Raw genomic sequence first — 16,235 nt, forward strand, 5'->3', positions numbered from 1 at the left:
CCGCATTGTAATAGTATTGATGGTAGGTTCGGATCACTTTAATGATCCGGATCAATTGATCTCGTTCACTGCTACGAGCCAATCAGAAGGCCAGGATTGGAACTTCCCAAGGTCACGTGACGTGTTTAGTATTGGCGTTATGTAAAAAGCATTGGTTAGATAGGCGATTGATTACAAGTTTCCATTCACACCATTCTGTTCCTATTCCACAGTATACATACAGTACGGAAACTTGGCTATACCCTGACGCCAAAATCCGCCATCCTGTTAGGAAGCGCCGCATTTTAATAGCACATAATAAGCATATAGTAGTGCTTCTTTCCTCTGTTGCAATAGTATTAATGGTAGGTTCGGATCACTTTAATGATCCGGATCAATTGATCTCATTCACTGCCACGAGCCAATCAGAAGACCAGGATTGGAACTTCCCAAGGTGACGTAACGAGTTTAGTATTGGGGTCATGTAAAAAGCATTGGTTAGATAGGCGATTGATTACAAGTTTCCATTCTGTATCTATTCTGTTCCTCGACTACCTATTCTGTGCCTCGACCTCGACATCCACTCCGAACCAGTCACAGACACTGAGTGCGTGTGCGTGCAGTATTGAATTGATTGCTTTACTACTTGTTTCATGGTTTGTGAATAGAAAAGGAATAATATCATGGAATCTATTGTAAGTACCAAGTATTATTATTTATTCATATTGACCCAAGTTAATTTTTATCATAGGCCTAGCTGTTTACATAGGCTAACATTTTTTCAAGCATCAAATCAGTTACCAAAGGCCTACTTTACTTTCAAATTTAGGCTACCTTTCATCTTAAACTGCATCAAGTAAATAAAGCATCAACTAGCCTACGTTGTCGTCAGATGAAGAATCGCAGATTCCAGATAAACCGTGTCCGGAGATTGAAATTGAATTAATATCTAGGCTAATTGAATTCATCTAGGCTAAAGGTGTCATTCTTTAGTTGGGCCACAACCGATAGGAGAAATCTGTCGAATATGGCCGAACAAACATGTCTATTCGGACAAGTTTTGCCATCAGCAAAGCTTTTCCAAAAATAAATCAACCTTCAATAGAGCAGCAAACGGAAAAATAAATAAGAAACATCAAAGACACAAAAAACCAATCTCAAATCCTTCTATGCCTTTTGCCACTGAAACAAAATATTTGTACAGACGTGTTGGTATTATCTTAGCCTCATACAAGTCACTAACAATAAGTAGGCCTACTGTAGTTTTGTCAAAAATTCGTTTTCATATATGACTTTTCAACTTTATAATAATAATTATGGACCTCACTATATCAACTTTGGCCAAAACAAAGAGAAAATGTAAAAAAAAATCCTAAAACGCTTCGTTTACGAGGTATTTGCCATTTTGTATTTTTTACAAAATAATTTTTATCTTCAAAGTTTTCCAACCGATCGCTTTAAACATCGGTAGAAATGTTCAAATAAGATAGATGAACTGTAGAAAAACTTTGTCCAATTCAAAAATTCAAAATAGCGGTCATTTTAAACGTTCAATCCAAAATTGAAGGAGAACAGTGATAGAAAAATTTACCAAGAAAAATTTTTTTTAGGAAATTTTATTTACAATCCAACACCAAAGAAAAAAATCGGACAAAGCATAACAGAGATACAGAGACAAACAGAGATACAATGAAATGTGTTGTGGAATCAGCACTGCTTTTTAAAGTCCTTCGCTCTGCATAAAGTGGTGGAAAAACTTAATTTGACAGGGAATATCATTTTCAAATCCAAGGAAGGACTAGCCTATGCTGACTGTAGTGGCTAATGTAGCCTATTGTAGTGGCTCTGAATGAAATGTTTCTCACATTAAGGTGCGTACAGATATACGCGCCTCCAACACTCCACAATTGCTCCGATCATGAACGTTATGGGAGATGTTAGCTCTTCTCGCGTTCCACTCTTGCTCCCCGGTCGATCTGCTCGAGTGACGTTCGATTGCGGAGCAGAGCAAGTCTGTACGCACCTTTAGAGAAGGAAGGACTAGAGATAGGACTGAGTATCAACACCAACAAAACCAAGTACATGAAAGTTAAGTCATCTCTGACAAGGAGAACGAATGAGGATTTTGAAGTTGGCGAATATACATTTGAAAATGTAGATACATTCATATATTTCGGCACAGAGCTCAATCTGAGTAACAAACTCAGCAGTGAAATTAGAAGAAGAATTGAACAGGGCAACAGAGCATACGATGCAAACAAAAATATGATTAAATCTTATATCAAGGTGGACTAGAATGAAAACTACAAGTGAAGCATGGGTTCTTAGTTCACACAACATTAATGCATTGAGGGTATTTGAAAGGAAAATTCTGAGAAAAACACATGGTCCAATATATGAAGAAGGAGAATGGAGAATAAGGAACAATGCAGAAGTCAATACCATCTTGCAAGGGAAAGATATAGTAAGGCATATGAAGTCTAGAAGAATTAGCTGGCTGGGCCATGTACAACGAATGAACCAAAACAGAACACAGAAACAGATGCTTGTTGGACAAATAGGGAAGGAACCAGGAGAAGAGGTCGCCACAAAACCCGCTGGCTTCAAGGTGTGGAGAAAGATCTGGTGTGCTTGGGAGTGATAAACTGGAGGGGGCGAGCAGGTGATAGAGATGATTGGAGGCGAATTGTTGAGGATGCCAAGGTCCACGTAGGGCTGTAGCGCTTCGTAAGTAAAGTATGATCAGGTTAGAAACTTTTTATACCAGGCGCACACCGACGCAAATTTATTGCGAAGTTTTGTTGCGGTGCGAATTCAATTCAGAGAACTTTCCGTGCGGAAATTTATTACAATTAATGGTGTAAGTGCTGGCGCAAACAATGTGTTGTGAAATATTTGCTTGCGAATAATTCGCAACTTTTGCTACATGTAGCATTTGCAGCGCTTTTTTGCGAATTTTGTGGCGAGTTTTGGAACTACACTAGTTTCGTCTGCCTTGTAAACAGTAACAGACATTGCACAACCACAAGTAGGAAAATAGCGAACACAGAACAATAGGAAATTATTTATACCTATCCAATATTGTATGATCTTAGTCATGCAGATTATAAAAATATAATGATAACTGCCTATCCTTCCACAATTGTGGTACAAGAGTATGGTATTCTCCAAATTCAAGTCTATCTTTATTAATGGCATGCACCCACATTTTTCTTGCCTTTCATCTTTTTCAGAATCTGCCGCCATAGAAAATAATAGTAGGGCTTATGATGAACTTCAGTAAATTGGGATGAAGTAGCCTACAATAGTACCGTAAATTTCAGATGTTAAAAGTGCTGAACTGTCTGGTTAGGACAACTCGAATATTCCCACGCTCCACATTGCGACTATTTCGCTTCCCAGTGTGCATGCCCCAGCGTTGCAGATATTTCGCAACGAAAACTTTGTTTGGAAACCACACTCTGAATTCTTGAAAATTCCGTAATGATAATGCACCATATAATTTTAGGCAACATATTATAATGCATCCAAGTATCAGTTGTAATTAAAAAACTTATCATAGCCGTTTATCTTTAATGGCATTAATACTTTACTTTGATGATAATTATCACATTATAATACCATGGTAACCTACCCAAGGTATTTAGACTGATTCCAATACTATCAACAACTTTGGTTGAACCGGTTTCTTCTGTTTTTAAAGGTGAAGTCCGAGCCAAGGGAATCGGAGGAATGGCTAGAAGACATGGCATCTGTTGAAGAAGAAATTGACATAGAATACAGCATGTCCTGGCTTGGCAAGCAGGAGGTTCCTAATGAGGAACAGGTAACAACATTTGCATTAGAACTGTTGAAATTCAATTAATTTTTGCAAGGCAAGGCTATTTTGAGCAATATTTGTATTTTATAAAAAAACATTTTATTAATACAGTATAAACAATTGATCTTATTAATATAACTACAGTATTTTTTATGTGTATGATAACAAGTATATGTGATAAGTGGTAACAATAGAATATTCTATTCTATTCCATTATGTTTATCTCTAGATATTTTTATTTCCAGGTGTCATCCATCCCTGCTCAAATTAGTGAAACAATCCCACAAAATAAAGACTTGAAGGAAAATGAATGCAGAGAAAAAGAAGGACTATCCAACAAAGGTTGGTTGAACTATGTCAAAGATTTTGCTCAAACCTAACCTAACAATTGTATTTAAAGCTAGTACATTATATGACAAGTTATAACAGAATTATTATTATTATTATTATTGAAGGGATGGATTCAAGGATCCAAAGGTTTAAAGAACCCTACACGTCAACCAAAGCTTATTGTGTTCCCAAGTAGTATGTTAGTTAGGCAAACCAATACCTGTGTATTTTACAAGAACCAGGAGATTTTCCCTATGCTAACATCCCATTCATCACCTGGTTGCTTGTCGCAATCCTGTGAGATATGCTTGGCAGTCTCTACAGTCTACAGACTGATAGGTTCTCGTGACCTAAGTGAGTTCCACTCCTGGCCTTCTTTGAAGGTCCTTCCACTGAGGAAGGGGTCTCCAAGTTGCCTCTAGGGCGCCTCGCTACCCTTGACTCAGCCTCTTAACCCACATTTGTGCCTGGAGTTGCACCCATCTCTGGTCTCTTGGGTTTTTTCTTTTTGCCCCTCCGAAACTTTGCAGGGTTGAAAGCCTCTCCTCCTCCAAGAAGTTTTGCCTGAATGTCTGCTCTTCTTTGAGCAGTAGTCTGAGCAGCTCATCCTTCCTCTTCAGTTGGGATGATGTGATTGAGCTTACATCATACATAGTTTGATCAGTAGATGCCTTCTCAATGTTGATAGCCTCTATGGAATTGGTAAGAGTATAACAGAATTTACTGTGTTCCTGAAGCACCCATTTTAGATTAAGGAACATGCCCTGATGAGGCATATCCCGTGGGTTTGAAGGCAAGGGAGTTGCCTTGGGGTTTGGTTTGTTCATGTGGTTCCCACAAACAGCTAGGGAAGTAGAGTCAGCCCAGACAGAGCCCCGCATGTCCAGGCAATGCTAAATACTACAGGAAGGCGCCTGGTATCCTGCAGGCACCGTTAGAGACGCCATATAAAAGTACCACCCATCAGCACGGTCCACATAACACCTTGGTTTGGCCTAAGAAGAAGTAAGAATAAAGAATATGGCCAAGGAAGGCCGACAGATAGAAAAAACAAATATTGAATGGTATAAATCTAAGTCAATGGAAAAAGTGCCATTCTAGAATAGAAAAGTTCCGAAGCATATTAAGAAGGAGAAGATGAGTTTTAGGAGAACGGCTTTGGAAAGGGGGTCTCTTCTAGTTGCTTCCTACAACAAGCAGGGATACTGTGGGTGTTTTCTGATTTTCAACAAACTTTTGAGTACTTTGTTTGACTCAAAGCTACCCCAACCCACAGGGGCTATAAAAGCATAGAAACTGACAATATCTTCATCAGTCTTCTATAAGTTCTATTATTTTGACAATACTTTCAAGTTCTTAAAAAACTCAGTTCAATCAGATTTAATCTTATGCAATTGTATTTGCTGAAAACATTTTCACAATCTCATTAATGTATTGATGATGATAAGTGCTACATTTAATGCTGTAATGAACGTCAGATGGGCATGTTAAACTGCCAGTCCTTGCTGATATACAACAGTATTGAGGTCCATTGGTGGTTCAAATTGTATACTTAGGCGAGGTGGTACTCTTCACCAATGAAAGCCATACAAATAATAATATTATATTAATGTTAGTCCAGTCAAATGGTCGTTTTTCAGGAAACAGTCCCGAAAGAATTTTTCTCGACGATTCTATATGTATTTTGGGGCGTTGAATTCGAATCTGAAATTTGCTGACACGCCAGATGGCGGCTTCACCCCCAAAACCCCTAAAATTTTGGACTTTTTCAAATTTTTCCATCTAATCTCGAAAACTTCGAGTTTTTGGAAAAAAATCATTCTTGACAAAATTAAAGATCAAAGATAAAATATCGCGCAGGATTCTAACATTTTTGGTTCCGGAGATACAAATTTTCAAAATTATGCAAACCTACCACTTCTACCCTATACAACTTGGATATTTTTCTAGTATGGATAAAAAACCACACATCACGTGAAAGAACAATTAATTCTGAACAGGATTCCTTAGGAATTTTCGAATTTAGTAGTGGGGGGAGGGGAATACACCCAAAAATAGAAAATCATGTCCTACAGCCAAAATACTAATTTTTAATTATAATACCTTTTCAAGACCTTCCTAACAAAAAAATACATATCTAGGCTGAAATCATTTCACGAGGGTTATTTTCTATGAGAATCACCCGTTAGAAACATTTTATGTCAGTATTTCCTAGTATGTCATAAGGATATGTCAAGGATGAAAACTTTGAACACTTATAACATTTGACAGAATGAGTAAGATACATGATAGAAACTTGCGATTGGTCTCAAATGAAAGAAAATTACATGCTCTATAAGCTACGTTGCCTTAAATCCATCTTGCATGACTGTTTATTATCGAAAACCGGTCGAGACTGTGAAAATGGGGAATATATCGCAAATTTCTTGATTTTTTGAAACAAACTTATCTTACCCCACGATTATATTTTTACAAAATCAATTTACCTCACATGAAAGAGGAGATTCTGTTCTTCAAATCAAGACCAAGTAACATTTTTTATCATTTCGGGTTACTGAGATACACAGTTTTGAATATTGGTATTGGCAATTTTTCTGTGTTTTTAAATATGGACTAAAATACACTAAAGAAGGAAATTTTATTTTTTCATCAAATTTCAGTTTTGATACTTGATTTTTAACCGCCTTGACGAGCTGAGAAGAATGAGCTGTAGTACGAGGAGATCTGATCATTCTGTCAAAAGTTATAAGTGTTCAAATTTTGATCCTTGACGTATCCTTACGACATACCCCCCCCCACTAGGAAATAATGAAATTAAATGTTTCTAACGGGTGATTCTCATAGGAAATAACCCTCGTGAAATGATTACAGCCTAAATATATATATTTTTCTTAGGAAGGTCTTGAAAAGGTATTATAATGAAAAATTAGTATTTTGGCTGTAGGACATGATTTTCTATTTGTGGGTGTATTCCCCCTCCCACCACTACTAAATTCGAAAATTCCCAAGGAATCCTGTTCAGAATCAATTGTTCTTTCACGTGATGTGTGGTTTTTTATCCATACTAGAAAAATATCCAAGTTGTATAGGGTAGAAGTGGTAGGTTTGCCTAATTTTGAAAACCCCTTGAAAAATACCCCTTTTTTGAAAATTCGTTGCTCCGGAACCAAAAATGTTAGAATCCTGCACGACCACTCAATTTAATGGAAATTTTATTATCTTTAATTTTGTCAAGAATGATTTTTTTTCCAAAAACTCGAAGTTTTCGAGATTAAATGGAAAAATTTGAAAAAGTCCAAAATTTTAGGGGTTTTGGGGGTGAAGCCGCCATCTGGCGTGTCAGCAAATTTCAGATTCGAATTCAGCGCCCCAAAATACATATAGAACCGTCGAGAAAAATTCTTTTGGGGCTCTTTCCTGAAAAACGACCATTTGACTGGACTATGTGTTAACATGTAATATGTGCTCTCTCTCATATCTACAGTATTAAGTGAATAATCTTTCAATGTTTCAGAGACAACACTACCCACTGCATATGTCAAACTTTATCGCATTAAAGTGCTTGATAGAATTGCCAAAACGTTTAACCAGAGGCAGAGCTCAGATTATTATCATGTAAGTGTTTTTCCAAATGTTTTCAAGCCATAAGCTAAGTTAATACATCACCATACTGTCAACTATGTGACATAAGCTGCACATGAATAAATTTCATTCAAAGCAATGAACAATTATATTGGAATAACTTGATCAACAAAAAAATAACTCAGAATTATGTTTCAGATATATAGGAGTATAATCTGTTATATATTTATTATTATTTTTAGGGCTACTGATCATTGAAACAAAATAAAAAAATATCAAAAGTAGGCTACCCTTTATTTTTTTAGCAACACCACTAAGTTGGTTTTATTATTATGTGAACATGAACTAGCATTAATTCAGATGAATCTGTGACACAGAAAGACGATCTTGATGCAAGGGCTTATTTTAGTCCTGGGGGACTCTGCTCTGTTGTAAGTCCACAACTTATAGATCTCGAGCTTGAAAACCGGCCCTAAGAGTACTTATGATCATTTTTTATTTTTTTTCAATCTCTTACATATTTGTCTCTCAAGTTAATGAATGAAACTGCTCAAGATGTTATTATTTTTAATTTAGCTTCGTAAACTTACTAAAAGGAGCAAGAAATGAATTGAATTCTACAATGACGTTGATTATTCTCAGTTTTGAAAATGAAATGTTAGGTATTAAAGTTGGCAGAGGTGGCAGAGGTATGGGGGGGGGTATGGGTGATATGGAATGAGGTATGGACATATCTCTATCAATCATCCTTGCTTGAATTTGGCACAGTATCTCATTAGAATGTAGAACTGAGTATTGAGTTTTATTTTTATTTTAAATCAGCATTCAATGAAAACATTTTAAAATATCTCTGAAATATCAGTTTCGTATGTAAGAAGACATTCAACATCATTGGATTACATTTTTCATTTTTAAAAGGTCGAAAAATCCTTTATTAAAATCTTTTTAAATAATTGCAATTCCCATCTTACTATGGCTCATTTGATAGATTATCCAGTTCCTTATCACATATTATTTTAATCTCTCAGCCCCAAAGCAATTGAAATATGATAGACGTTTTCTTGAGCAGACTGTGACAAGGTCATCATTGAATTAATCACCACTTCAGAGTTGGGTGTTTCCACATTGAGTTTAAATAGCAACCAACTAAATACAAGAGTTCATTATTTCGGATTTGTATCACATTTGCTGTTTCAGATTTGTTATACTCATATTTGTTTCACAAATTCTACTTATAAAACTATTATCCGTCAGGTTCAAGATTCGGTTAGGTACCACCAATAAGTAAAAGCACAACTATTACACTAATGCTATCAGAAGTGCTGAAAATTTTTGAGGAGGAGTGGGTTATTGTTTGTGCTTACAGATCACCTAATGATAATTGCCAGGACTTTGTTAACTCTTTAGCTGAGCTGCTTTCGAATTTAAATTTAGGAAAAAATATTATATTTGTAGGAGATATAAATATTGATATCTTGAATAATAGAAATAACATCCACACTGAATCTTATTTGAATTTATTGAACGAAAATGGGCTTATATCTTATGTGAATTGTTTTACAAGGGTTCCATTTCAGGGAACACCTTCGTGTTTAGATCATTATTTCGGTAATGTTCACACTAATAATCACATTGAACCCATGGTATTGAAGACTTGTATTACTGATCACTATGTTACTTCTCTTAGGGTTCGTTGTGAAATAGACTTGACTAACAATGCTGCTCAGTTGCCACTTGTTGCCACCAGGCTCGATTATGATAGGCTTTTGTCTCTTATCCAGTCTGAGGGCTGGCAGTCTGTATTTTCTAGTAGGGATGTTAATGTTTCAACAGATAACTTTGTAGCAACTCTACAAAGCTATATTGAAAAATCCACTATAAATGTAGCCAAATCTAGTTCGAGGTTTAAAAAATCAAGCCATGGATTACTCAAGGTTTAGTATTTTCTATTAGAAGAAAGCAAGCTCTATTTAACAAATGTAAAAAGGAACCATTCAATTTAAATCTGAGAAATTATTTTAGAAGTTATCGAAATAGATTGACAGTCCTTATTAGAGAAGCTAAACGATTGTATTATAGCAGAAAAATTGAGGAGGCTGGAAATGATGTAAAACGGACTTGGAATGTAGTTAGGGAGGTAGCTGGTTGTAAAATAAGGAAGGAGTGTTTGGAAGAAATTGAAATTGATGGTAATGTCTATAGTGCTAGGGATAATCCCAATATATGTGCTAATGCTTTTAACGATTTTTTCATCTCTATAGGAGAGAAAATGGTTCAAAATATTCCTAGTGAGCCTGGTGATGATTTGCAACCAGACAATCCCCACAATCCGCAAGATTATTTTACTTTTCAATATGTATCAGAGACTGAGGTTGTGGAGGCGATCGAGAGTCTTAGAGGTGCATCTGGGCCTGGTCATGATTGCATTACTGTATCTGTTTTAAAATCTGTTAAAAGTATTGTTGCCTCTCCACTCAAACACATTATTAATGTAAGTTTTGAACAAGGTATTTTTCCAGATTCTTTTAAAACAACTGTAGTAAAACCAATATTCAAATCACAAGACAAAAGGAAAATTACCAACTATAGACCTATAAGTTTACTTTCGAATTTGGCTAAAATAATTGAAAAATGTGTAAAGAGACAGCTACATAAATTTTTGGAAGTGAATAATATTCTGTCAAAAAATCAATTTGGTTTTAGAGAGGGGATGGGAACACAGGAAGCAATTGCTGCTTTTGTTCAAGAAACAATCTTAAACTTGGATGTAGGTAGGAGACAAATAGCTATTTTTCTTGATCTTGCAAAAGCCTTTGATACAGTTTGCCATGATCGTCTACTTGATTGTCTCCGTAGCCTTGGTCTTGAGGATGTGGCACTGGGATGGTTTTGCAGTTATTTAAAGAATAGGCAACAATGTGTTAGAGTCAATAACACTGTTAGTGAATATAAATCTGTTAAAATGGGAATCCCGCAGGAAACAGTGATTGGACCTTGCCTCTTCCTGATCTATATTAATGACTTTTGTAACCTTAATTTAATCAATGGGAAAATATTGTCATTTGCAGACGATGCAGTTTTAATTTTTCATGAAGAAAACTGGGCTAGCACATATGACTCAGCTGCTAGGGGACTGGGAGAAGTAAAAAATGGCTTGATAGAAGAAAACTGACTCTGAATTTGTCCAAAACAAAATACATCTCTTTTTCCTTGAATATACAGAATCAGCCAGTTAATATGTCACTTGTTTTGCATTCTCCAAATTGTCTTAGTCATGTAGATTTAGGGTGTTCAGTTAATTGTAATAAAATAGAGAAGGTTAGCAGTATCAGATATCTTGGAGTAATGGTTGATCAGCATTTAAAGTGGGATGTACATATTTTGTCGCAGCTTACTACACGATCTAGAAAACTTATTGATTTATTTGTGAAATTACGTTCTGTTTTGCCTATGAAAGTCATGAAGATGGTGTATTATGCACTGGCACAGTCATTGCTCCAATATGGTATTGTGGGTTGGGGTGGTGCATATACAAATGTTCTAAAACCAGTAAAAACAATACAAAATTTAATATTAAAAATTATTCTGAAAAAGAATAGAATGTATTCAACAAGATTGGCTTTTTTGGAATTTTCAGTTCTACCGATTAGACAGATATACCTGAAACACATCATATTATATTATAAGAAGCTATCACTTTTTCATTTCATTAATAGAACGGATTGTGCTATTACAAGACGGGAGGAGTCAGGTCTGGTTACTGTTCCTAGATTATTGACTACTGCTGGTCAGCGTAGCTTCATATATTTATCTCCATTATTTTTTAATATTCTTCCAAGTAATTTGAGAGGTTTACTCGCCCAAAAAAACTTTGGACTACATTTGAAAAAGTATCTGGTTAGCTCTCATGGCTGGGATAGTGCCGAGAATTTCTGGATTACATTAGTATAGTAATTATTCCAATTGAATAGATTTCATTTTGTACCACATCTTATATCATGTTATACACTAGGCTAGGCAATATCAGGTCATTATTATAATTTATTATAATTTACAAATTTTGTTGCATCTAACACATATTGTATGTAAATATATTGATCTATTATAGCATCACTGATTTATCTTGTTTATTGAAAGGATTTGATTTTAGTTGTATATACTGTAATGTTAATTAATAATAAGTAAGTAGTCAAAGTACGGCTGCTCCTTCCCCAAGCTCGAGCTTGCTCTTTTGGGGAAGTAGTTCCTTATGTTTATTTGTATTTCCTATTGATTCATTTTGTTGTTATATTTCTAAATTGTGAATTATTGTAATGCTTTTTCAAGGAAAAAAAATGCTAATGTTTCATCCACACATTGGCCCAGTCGCTGGTCTTGCCATCCACACTGCAATATGTGACCATTGTATTAGCTGAATGGAACACAATACAAGCCCAAAAAAATAATAAAAAACTAACAGAATAAAAACTAGGCCTGAAGCGACTCAGTCACACAGAAAAATAGCAGAGCAGACGACAAAACAGGAGACAGGATGCTTTGTTGACAAGAGTGGTGTGGATGGCTGGTTTGCCAGCGCTCGCCTTCACTGGCCTTCATTGACCTTTGCAGAGCTGGACTTCACTCCACAAAAATCTGAGCGGTTATCCTTCCCAAATTAACTCATAGAGCTCAGTACCATTAAATGATGTTAGAAATATATTGTGAATTCTAACTCATTGTGATTTGTCATGTGTGAATTGAATCAGTTGTTCATTGAAGTAATTTGATATTGATATTTTGACTTTTTACTTTAAGGTGTCGTCATCATCAGCTGTTTGTGGGAGTGATTACTCTGCTGCAGAGGAGGAAGAAGGAAGCAATGAAAGAATGGGAGAAGAAGAAGATGTCAAAGAAGTGAAGGTGTCATACAAAACTACTCTCAAAGAACCTCATCTGTGTACATTCTGTACAAAAAGTTTTTCTTATCTTTCTCATCTAACTGTTCATATGCGTAGTCACACAAAAGAGAAGCCTTTCCAGTGTACAATATGTACAAAAAGGTTCTCCATTTCTAGTCATTTAACACGGCATATTAAGTGTACTCATACCAAAGAGAAGCCATTCCAGTGTACAGTCTGTACAAAAAGATTCTCCACTTCTAGTAATTTAACCATTCATATGCGTATTCACACAAAAGAGAAGCCTTATCAGTGTACAGTCTGTACAAAAAGGTTCTCCAATTCTGGCGATTTAACACGGCATATTAAGTGTACTCACACCAAAGAGAAACCTTTCCAGTGTACAGTCTGTACAAAAAGGTTCTCAACTTCTAGTCATTTAACACGGCATATCAAGTGTACTCACACCAAAGAGAAACCTTTCCAGTGTACAGTCTGTACAAAAAGGTTCTCCACTTCTAGTCATTTAACACTGCATATTAAGTGTACTCACACCAAAGAGAAACCCTTTCAGTGTGCAGTCTGTACAAAAATGTTCTCCACTTCTGGGCAATTGATAGTTCATATGCGAACTCACACAAAAGAGAAGCCTTTCCAGTGTACAGTGTGCACTAAAAGGTTCTCCACTTCTGGTGAATTGATTGTTCATATGCGTACTCACACAAAAGAGAAGCCTTTTCAGTGTACAGTGTGTACTAAAAGGTTCTCTACTTCTAGTGATTTGACTGTTCATATACGTACTCATACAAAAGAGAAGCCTTTCCAGTGTACAGTGTGTACTAAAAGGTTCTCCACTTCTAGTGATTTGACTGTTCATATACGTACTCATACAAAAGAGAAGCCTTATCAGTGTACAGTCTGTACAAAAAGGTTCTCCACTTCTGGTGTTTTGACTGTTCATATGCGTACTCACACAAAAGAGAAGCCTTACCAGTGTACAGTCTGTACAAAAAGGTTCTCCACTTCCAGTGAATTGACTGTTCATATGCGTACTCATACAAAAGAGAAGCCTTTCCAGTGTACAGTGTGTACTAAAAGGTTCTCCACTTCTGGTGTTTTGACTGTTCATATGCGTACTCACACAAAAGAGAAGCCACTCCAGTGTTCAGTGTGTACTAAAAGGTTCTCCACTTGCAGTGAATTGTCTGTTCATATGCGTACTCACACAAAAGATAAGCCTTATCAGTGTACAGTCTGTACAAAAAGGTTCTCCACTTCTAGTAATTTAACACGGCATATCAAGTGTACTCACAAAAAAGAAAAGCCTTTCCAGTGTACAGTCTGTACTAAAAGGTTCTCCACTTCTAGTCATTTAACACGGCATATCAAGTGTACTCATACAAAAGAGAAGCCTTTCCAGTGTACAGTCTGTACTAAAAGGTTCTCCACTTCTAGTCATTTAACACGGCATATTAAGTGTACTCATACAAAAGAGAAGCCTTTCCAGTGTACAGTGTGTACTAAAAGGTTCTCCACTTTTGGTGAATTGATTGTTCATATTATGCGTACTCACACAAAAGAGAAGCCTTCCAGTGTACAGTGTGTACTAAAAGGTTTTCCACTTCTGGTGATTTGATAGTTCATAAAATGCGTACTCACACAAAAGAGAAGCCTTTCCAGTGTTCAGTGTGTACTAAAAGGTTTTCCACTTCTGGTGAATTGACTGTTCATTTGCGTACTCACACAAAAGAGAAGCCTTTTCAGTGTTCAGTGTGTACTAAAAGGTTCTCCACTTGCAGTGAATTGTCTGTTCATATGCGTACTCACACAAAAGAGAAGCCTTATCAGTGTACAGTCTGTACAAAAAGGTTCTCCACTTCTAGTAATTTAACACGGCATATCAAGTGTACTCACAAAAAAGAAAAGCCTTTCCAGTGTACAGTCTGTACTAAAAGGTTCTCCACTTCTAGTCATTTAACACGGCATATCAAGTGTACTCATACAAAAGAGAAGCCTTTCCAGTGTACAGTCTGTACTAAAAGGTTCTCCACTTCTAGTCATTTAACACGGCATATTAAGTGTACTCATACAAAAGAGAAGCCTTTCCAGTGTACAGTGTGTACTAAAAGGTTCTCCACTTTTGGTGAATTGATTGTTCATAGAATGCGTACTCACACAAAAGAGAAGCCTTTCCAGTGTACAGTGTGTACTAAAAGGTTTTCCACTTCTGGTGATTTGATAGTTCATAAAATGCGTACTCACACAAAAGAGAAGCCTTTCCAGTGTTCAGTGTGTACTAAAAGGTTTTCCACTTCTGGTGAATTGACTGTTCATTTGCGTACTCACACAAAAGAGAAGCCTTTTCAGTGTACAGTGTGTACTAAAAGGTTCTCCACTTCTGGTGTTTTGACTGTTCATATACATACTCACACAAAAGAGAAGTCATTCCAGTGTACAGTGTGTACTAAAAGGTTCTCCACTTCCAGTGAATTGACTGTTCATATGCGTACTCATACAAAAGAGAAGCCTTATCAGTGAACAGTCTGTACATAAAGGTTCTCCACTTCTAGTAATTTAACCATTCATATGCGTACTCACACAAAAGAGAAGCCTTTCCAGTGTACAGTGTGTACTAAAAGGTTCTCCACTTCTAGTGATTTGACTGTTCATATGCGTACTCATACAAAAGAGAAGCCTTTCCAGTGTACAGTGTGTACTAAAAGGTTCACCACTTCTGGTGTTTTGAATGTTCATATGCGTACTCACACAAAAGAGAAGCCTTTCCAGTGTACAGTGTGTAATAAAAGGTTCTTCACTTCTGGTGTTTTGACTGTTCATATGCATACTCACACAAAAGAGAAGTCATTCCAGTGTACAGTGTGTACAAAAAGGTTCTCCACTTCCAGTGAATTGACTGTTCATATGCGTACTCATACAAAAGAGAAGCCTTATCAGTGAACAGTCTGTACATAAAGGTTCTCCACTTCTAGTAATTTAACCATTCATATGCGTACTCACACAAAAGAGAAGCCTTTCCAGTGTACAGTGTGTACTAAAAGGTTCTCCACTTCTAGTGATTTGACTGTTCATATGCGTACTCATACAAAAGAGAAGCCTTTCCAGTGTACAGTGTGTACTAAAAGGTTCACCACTTCTGGTGTTTTGAATGTTCATATGCGTACTCACACAAAAGAGAAGCCTTTCCAGTGTACAGTGTGTAATAAAAGGTTCTTCACTTCTGGTGTTTTGACTGTTCATATGCAATACTCACACAAAAGAGAAGCCTTTCCAGTGTTCTGTTTGTGCAAAAATGTTCTCTCAGTCAGCACATTTGACATGACATATGCATACCCACACAGTTTAAATAACTCAATTTCTTCTCTATTGGTGTTTTTTCTATGTTATATGTTCCTGAAAATATCAAACCTTTGTTTTTCAATTATCACAAATGTTACTTCATAATAGTTCATAATTATTATTTATAAATTATATAGTTACATAATAGTTTATCATGGTGCTTGGAAAGTGAAGAGTGTCTCAGTTGAGTTTTATTGTCAAATTCATTGTCCTAATAGATCAAATTTTGTTAATTCTTGAGTTCAGCTTGTTCTTGCATCCATCTTTTCCTCGGCCTGCCTATGCATCTT

At 36.2% G+C, this 16,235-nt stretch overlaps 1 protein-coding gene and 1 pseudogene across 3 annotated transcripts; both read left to right on the top strand.

Annotated features, from left to right (window-relative positions):
* The first annotated feature begins 593 nt into the window (after window positions 1-593).
* Window positions 594-14,701, top strand: LOC111050653 (gastrula zinc finger protein XlCGF57.1-like). Of its 3 annotated transcripts, none has more exons than XM_039434088.1 (6): window positions 594-674; window positions 3,683-3,805; window positions 4,045-4,141; window positions 7,644-7,744; window positions 12,506-14,372; window positions 14,631-14,701. In XM_039434088.1, the coding sequence occupies exons 1-5, from the start codon at window positions 663-665 to the stop codon at window positions 14,222-14,224; spliced, it is 2,052 nt and encodes a 683-aa protein (XP_039290022.1). In that variant the 5' UTR covers window positions 594-662; the 3' UTR covers window positions 14,225-14,372; window positions 14,631-14,701. The 3 variants fall into 3 exon arrangements, with proteins under 3 accessions (XP_039290022.1, XP_039290023.1, XP_039290024.1); XM_039434089.1 differs by lacking the exon at window positions 14,631-14,701 and adding an exon at window positions 14,544-14,567; XM_039434090.1 differs by lacking the exons at window positions 4,045-4,141; window positions 7,644-7,744.
* Window positions 14,236-16,121, top strand: LOC111046818 (annotated as a pseudogene).
* The last annotated feature ends 114 nt before the right edge of the window (window positions 16,122-16,235 follow it).

This window comes from Nilaparvata lugens, chromosome 8 (assembly GCF_014356525.2).
Source record: "Nilaparvata lugens isolate BPH chromosome 8, ASM1435652v1, whole genome shotgun sequence".
Classification (NCBI taxonomy): domain Eukaryota; kingdom Metazoa; phylum Arthropoda; class Insecta; order Hemiptera; family Delphacidae; genus Nilaparvata; species Nilaparvata lugens.

What these genes read in the sequence shown, in the direction of transcription:
- LOC111050653 (XM_039434088.1), top strand. An exon ending in AGGTTCCTAATGAGGAACAG is followed by an intron (nt 3,806 to 4,044) that starts GTAACAACATTT and finishes TTTTATTTCCAG; the next exon opens with GTGTCATCCATCCCTGCTCA. An exon ending in AGAGCTCAGATTATTATCAT is followed by an intron (nt 7,745 to 12,505) that starts GTAAGTGTTTTT and finishes TTTTACTTTAAG; the next exon opens with GTGTCGTCATCATCAGCTGT.